This window comes from Amphimedon queenslandica, unplaced genomic scaffold, assembly GCF_000090795.2.
Source record: "Amphimedon queenslandica unplaced genomic scaffold, v1.1 AMPQUscaffold_13435, whole genome shotgun sequence".
Taxonomy (NCBI): Eukaryota; Metazoa; Porifera; class Demospongiae; order Haplosclerida; family Niphatidae; genus Amphimedon; species Amphimedon queenslandica.
This window is the reverse complement of record NW_003546329.1, coordinates 237,389-242,744: the sequence shown is the minus strand read 5'-3', so window position 1 is coordinate 242,744 and position 5,356 is coordinate 237,389. Positions and strand designations below refer to the sequence as shown.

Here is a 5,356-nt window from a genome sequence, read left to right as displayed (position 1 = left end):
GAGAGAAGGAAGGCTTGATATATAAAGGAGATACTGCTAACTTACATTTTGGTGATGGCAGTAATTAACGCCTTGAAGTGTCTGCCAAATAATACGTTTAGCTGATGTCTCATCCAACCTGCACACAGTACATACATGCAACCATTATTAACAAAAACTCCAATTATTACCCTCTGGGATGAGCCTCTAGCTCATTGAGAACAGTGTGATCACAATACTCAAACACAAGATGGAGCTTACGTTTACGTCGAAATACTTCTAGGAGATTGACAAGGTTGCCATGTTTAAGTTGCTGAAAGACAAGAGATAAAGCAGGTACGTTGCGAAGGCCTTATAGCTTACCCTTAGCATCCTGACCTCTCTCATGGCTATTCTCCTAATATTGGGATCATCCTCAGTTTCAACAAATTTCTTTATTGCAACAACCTAGCACAGAAGTACGGGCATTCTACATAAAGGTTAATGTTGCTAGCGCCAAACCTGCCCAGAGTCTTTCAGTCGACACTTGAAAACGACACCATAAGCTCCTTCTCCTATCTTGCAGATCCTTTCGTACTTCTCCATCTTCCCAGAGCCTCCAGTTTCAATGTGTTATGAAATGTTGCTAGGCAACGGCACCACCCAAAATAATTACGTGGCTATAATACATGTGTATAATGACTGTGCTGCTTCAAGAAGCAAAACAAAATTATTTCTGTAAAACAATTATTTCCAAACGAGTGTCTCTCAACGATAAGATTTCTGGTATCTGGATCTTGCTCCAGGTCCACCAAACTTCTTGGGCTCTGAGCGACGAGGATCAGCAACAAGTAAAGTACGGTCATAGCGAACTAGCTGGTCTCTGATCTCTTTCTTGCTTGCCTCGTCAACATCTAACAAAAAATATTATTAGAATCCAATCAAAATATTGTAGCTATTATGTGACAGAGGTATGTATTCTATGAAATCATGCATGAAGAAACAGTCAAAACAAAACACACACACACACACAAAGCAAAGGATGTTAATCACTGGATCATACATGAATCATTGCTACTTGCACATAAGCATTATAGATTATGAATTGAAGATAAGTAATGGAAGCAACAAGTAAAACACAACACCTTTATCTCAATACTATTACTTCAACATCTGATAGAAATGCAATTACAGTAAAATAGGATACATGCACCAGTTATGAGACATTAAAAATGTTTGATCTTATCATTGAAATTACACAGGCAGTGTCCCATAATACAAACAATCTTATGATACCAGCACTTACTCTACACAGAAAAATATTAGGTCATAAGGGTACTTTTTAATACTATAACAGTAATATTATTACTTACATTTCTGATAGTATGCTACCAATGCTTTGCTAATAGCTTGTCTGATGGCTATTAAAAAAACAAAAAAATAAAAATATTGTAATGTCTATGATTTATGATTACCATAAATTTGTGCAACATGGCCACCACCTCGGACCCTCACACGTATATCAACACCCATGAACTTCTCCCGTCCGAGTAAAAGTAATGGCTCCTCCAACTAGAATATGACACAACAAAAATTAATAATAATCTACTTGGAACTGACCTTGTAACGAAGAGTAGCTGGTTCCATTAAGTGTAATGGCCTACCATTTACCTTCATGATACCATTCCCTTGTTTACAGTGAGCCACAGCAGTAGCTGTTTTCTATATTGTGAGCATAATTTCAGGATATAAAATGATATTAAGGTTACCTTACGACCAAATACTTGAACAGAAGGCCTCTGTCTTTTCTCCATTGCTGCTTTAGACCATGTGCTTGTGATCAGAGATCACGTGATTTTACCCTTGCGAATGCCCGGATATGCATAAACAAGATTACTAATCATTCTACTGGATTTACGGACCAATGGCAAGAGTACATGACCAAAATGGTTAAAATCATCTACATACTCAGACACACAGTTATTTTAATAAAATATAAATCACACTATAGTCTATCTACTGAGTTTAGCAAGTTCTAGCTAAGTGCATGGCAAAAAGTTATGCATGTACATGCAGACACACTGCACATTATGCAAATTTAAAAAGTGAGCTTTTTTGGCTTTTCCCACGGAAATTCTTCACGACCAAAATGACCATAGGCTGCTGTTTGCTGATAAATTGGGCTTAATAAGTCAAGTTCCCTAAATAAAAAAATATTTAACTGATCTAGCACACAAATATAAGTTTTTCTGACTTTATGATCGCTCCTGGTCGAAGATCAAAGTTTTTGTTTATTATTTCAAGAATTTCTTGGTTACTTTTGACACCAGTTCCATATGTATCCACAAAAATTGATAGAGGTTTACTAACCCCTATAGCATATGAGACCTAGATAATGATATGCAATAGCATCAGTTACATATTGTCATGACATTATTACTTGAACAATGACCCTTTTAGCTAAATCTGATGCTACAATAGACTTAGCAACCCAACGAGCAGCATAAGCACCTGAACGATCAACCTTTGTAGGGTCTTTTCCAGAGAAAGCACCACCTATAATTTTTGTGAAAACTATGAAAAGCTTGTGAATGGTATATTGACCTCCATGACCTCCCCATCCTCCATATGTATCAACAATAATCTTTCGGCCAGTCAAACCAGCGTCTCCCTATTACAAATATAAGTTACGTAGTAAAGTAGGCAAAAATTTACTTGTGGACCACCAATGACAAAAGCTCCAGAGCTTTGCAAATGATATATAGTATTGTCATCCAGGTATTTTTCAGGTATGACACTCTATATGCACATATAATAATTGAGATCTTACTCTATATGACTTATACTTTGACAACAACATCTTTCAGGTCTTTTCTCATCTCTTCATTAGTAACATCTTCTGAGTGTTGGACACTGATAACAATTGTATGCACTCTAAGAGGTACACAAGCACCATCCTCTATGACATATTCAACTGTCACCTAAATATATGTAATGACTATAGTAAGCAATAATGAAAGAAGCCAATGTGCACCTGAGCCTTAGAATCTGGCCTAATCCAGGGCAAAGTCCCATTCCTCCTACATTCAGCTAGTTTCCTTTAAATAGATTATAACTTTTGTGCATTATAGCCTGTTTGTACTGACTTGTTTAAGTTATGGGACCAAACAACAGTCACTGGCATGTGCTCAGGTGTTTCATTTGTGGCATATCCAACCATCATTCCCTATTGATGGGTAAACATTATATGAAAAGTTTTGAAAACCTGAAAAAATCAATAAAGCTTTGGAAAATTTAGAAAACCAAACCAATCATTTGCAAATCCTCGTCCTTTCTTCACTCTTTTTTCCCATCAAGCATAAACCAATGGAACTTTCTCCCGTCCTCTATCAAACTATCTCTCTCTATTTCTAAATTAAAATCATTCATTTCATCTAACCTATATTGATCTATTATTTGTTAATCTATTATTAGCTTTTGCTATGATCCTTAAAAAAAAGACCTGGCCATGCATACCTAGGCGGTAGCTGGGTTGGGCATTGACTCATAGATACTATGATGGACTCAATGTTAGGGAGGCTCAAATTATGCAGGCATAACTTTTGAGCATTATACCATAATTAGGTAAAAGAATACAAGAATTATGCCAGCATAATTGGGAAATATCTGAAAATTATACTAGCATAAAAGGCAAAATTGTTTTTTTAGCTGCAGCCTTTTTGAAGTCTTAAATTACCAATGTAGATCAACAAAAGTGTTTGGTTTTCTCTTCAGCTGCACCTTTAGACTATTAGTCTTCGCTATTGATGGATGTTTTTGACTGTTTTGAAGCATAATTGAGAGCTTAATGTACTATTTTTGAAGAATAATCATGACATTTTATGAGCAATGCTGCATAATATAATTTAAGCATTAGTAGCATAATATGGATGAGTCTAATCTATGGCAAAATCTATGGCTTACTCGAATACCAAAAATTTTGACCGGAAATGAGAAATCAATATACCAGTAATCAGATCATTTCAGTCATGACAAACTACAATGCATGGCTAGCAGTGAACAGTCATTTCTGCTTTCCTTTGTCAGCAAGCCTTTGAAGAGGACCAGGAATAGTACTTTACAGATTGAATAGTGCTTTACAGATTAGACTGGGTGCCTTTTGGGAGTACATCCATTTTTGTATGTAGTACCAAAGTTTGAAAACGCCCAAAATACGCGAAGGGTGTGGTCAAATTGCGGTGCGCTTCGCGAATGCAACATGCATAATAGCACATACCTGATCTCCAGCACCAACGTCTTCGTCTTTTCGACCTTCATGCACACCTTGAGCAATATCTGGACTTTGCTGCTCAATAGCAACAAGGACATTGCAAGTTTTATAATCAAATCCTGTTAAACATACAATTTTTGTTATACAAGAGCAGTCTGTGCACTTGGATACAATAGATTGCACATGTTTCTAACTTTACCTATATTTGAGTCATTGTAACCAATCTTTTTGATTGTATCCCGAATGATGGTTTGGTAGTCTAAAATAGCCTTTGTAGTTATTTCTCCAAAAACGAGAATCATTCCAGTCTTTGTAGCAGTTTCTGTATATATATATATATATAATCCGCATTAATGACAAAGTAAGTATTAAAAAAACGATAATGCATACCACAAGCAACTTTGCTCAATGGATCTTGCTTCAGACAAGCATCTAAAATAGCATCAGATATTTGGTCACACATCTTGTCTAATATAAAAAGATGTCTTAATAATTCATGCATGGAGCTATATTACCTGGGTGACCTTCACCAACACTTTCAGATGTAAATATAAAATGATCATTAGCCTTGTCCATTTTAATTAGTTTAGTCTCTACAGCAGCTCACAATTTTTGGTGTACTATGCTTTATGTGCAGACAATGTATCAATATATACAAGCATTTGCATGCATGGCAGTTCAAGGCCAGTTAAACCGGATAAACCAGTATAAACTTGACAAACAAGTAAAAACTCGATAAACCAGTTTATCCTAGGAGATAAAGAATCTGCTGATGTACGCTTACACTAAAATTACAATAGCCATTGAGACGAGTCAAGCAACATTAAGCATATCATAATTTACTCAAAAATGTGTTGCATCATTCACATGCATTCCATATTAAAAGTTAAATGAAATTTAGACACACTATTATAGTATTGCTTTCACTACTACCAAAACTATAGTCAGCCTACTTAAATTTATAGCAATTAATGATCACACAAAATCAACAAGTGTCATTTTCCAGAATATTTCTTTTTCAAACCCAAAACTTGTGAGTCTTCAAGTTTCACAAAGAGAGGGAAAGGCTACAATAAGATAAAAACCATTAAAAAGACTATATTATATATACCTCATTGATCTTGTGAC

At 35.6% G+C, this 5,356-nt stretch overlaps 3 protein-coding genes across 3 annotated transcripts in view; all 3 read right to left on the bottom strand.

Annotated features, from left to right (window-relative positions):
• LOC100634229 (cyclin-dependent kinase-like 1) overlaps positions 1-635 on the bottom strand; it is a 1,675-nt gene extending 1,040 nt beyond the window's left edge. The window contains exons 1-4 of the mRNA XM_019995690.1: positions 481-635; positions 343-426; positions 171-292; positions 42-118 (exon numbers count right to left, since the gene is read on the bottom strand). Coding sequence (XP_019851249.1) covers positions 42-118; positions 171-292; positions 343-426; positions 481-564 — 367 coding nt within the window. The 5' untranslated portion in view covers positions 565-635. The remainder of the gene's footprint in view (positions 1-41; positions 119-170; positions 293-342; positions 427-480) is intronic.
• A 9-nt stretch (positions 636-644) lies between these two features.
• Positions 645-1,829, bottom strand: LOC100632197 (40S ribosomal protein S16-like). Its single transcript, XM_003386103.3, has 5 exons — positions 1,728-1,829; positions 1,579-1,680; positions 1,434-1,530; positions 1,332-1,379; positions 645-872 (listed from the first exon to the last, which is right to left on the bottom strand). The coding sequence occupies exons 1-5, from the start codon at positions 1,770-1,772 to the stop codon at positions 727-729; spliced, it is 438 nt and encodes a 145-aa protein (XP_003386151.1). The 5' UTR covers positions 1,773-1,829; the 3' UTR covers positions 645-726.
• Positions 1,830-1,904: 75 nt separating this feature from the next.
• On the bottom strand, positions 1,905-4,846 carry LOC100632072 (S-adenosylmethionine synthase-like). Its single transcript, XM_003386102.2, has 12 exons — positions 4,744-4,846; positions 4,619-4,696; positions 4,428-4,550; positions 4,235-4,347; positions 3,105-3,184; positions 2,993-3,056; positions 2,805-2,939; positions 2,674-2,757; positions 2,563-2,629; positions 2,399-2,514; positions 2,213-2,346; positions 1,905-2,159 (listed from the first exon to the last, which is right to left on the bottom strand). The coding sequence occupies exons 1-12, from the start codon at positions 4,802-4,804 to the stop codon at positions 2,057-2,059; spliced, it is 1,158 nt and encodes a 385-aa protein (XP_003386150.1). The 5' UTR covers positions 4,805-4,846; the 3' UTR covers positions 1,905-2,056.
• Between the last annotated feature and the right edge of the window lie 510 nt (positions 4,847-5,356).

Bases quoted from the DNA above. Each gene is read 5' to 3' on its own strand.
- LOC100632197 (XM_003386103.3), bottom strand. From the start codon at position 1,772: ATGGAGAAAAGACAGAGGCCTTCTGTTCAAGTATTTGGTCGTAAG. The intron at 1,681-1,727 runs GTAACCTTAATA...CTCACAATATAG, and splicing joins TTCAAGTATTTGGTCGTAAG to AAAACAGCTACTGCTGTGGC. The intron at 1,380-1,433 runs GTAATCATAAAT...TTTTTTTAATAG, and splicing joins CCATGTTGCACAAATTTATG to CCATCAGACAAGCTATTAGC.
- LOC100632072 (XM_003386102.2), bottom strand. From the start codon at position 4,804: ATGGACAAGGCTAATGATCATTTTATATTTACATCTGAAAGTGTTGGT. The intron at 2,630-2,673 runs GTAAATTTTTGC...TATTTGTAATAG, and splicing joins TTGTCATTGGTGGTCCACAA to GGAGACGCTGGTTTGACTGG. The intron at 2,160-2,212 runs GTCAGAAAAACT...TTTTTTATTTAG, and splicing joins CGACCAGGAGCGATCATAAA to GGAACTTGACTTATTAAGCC.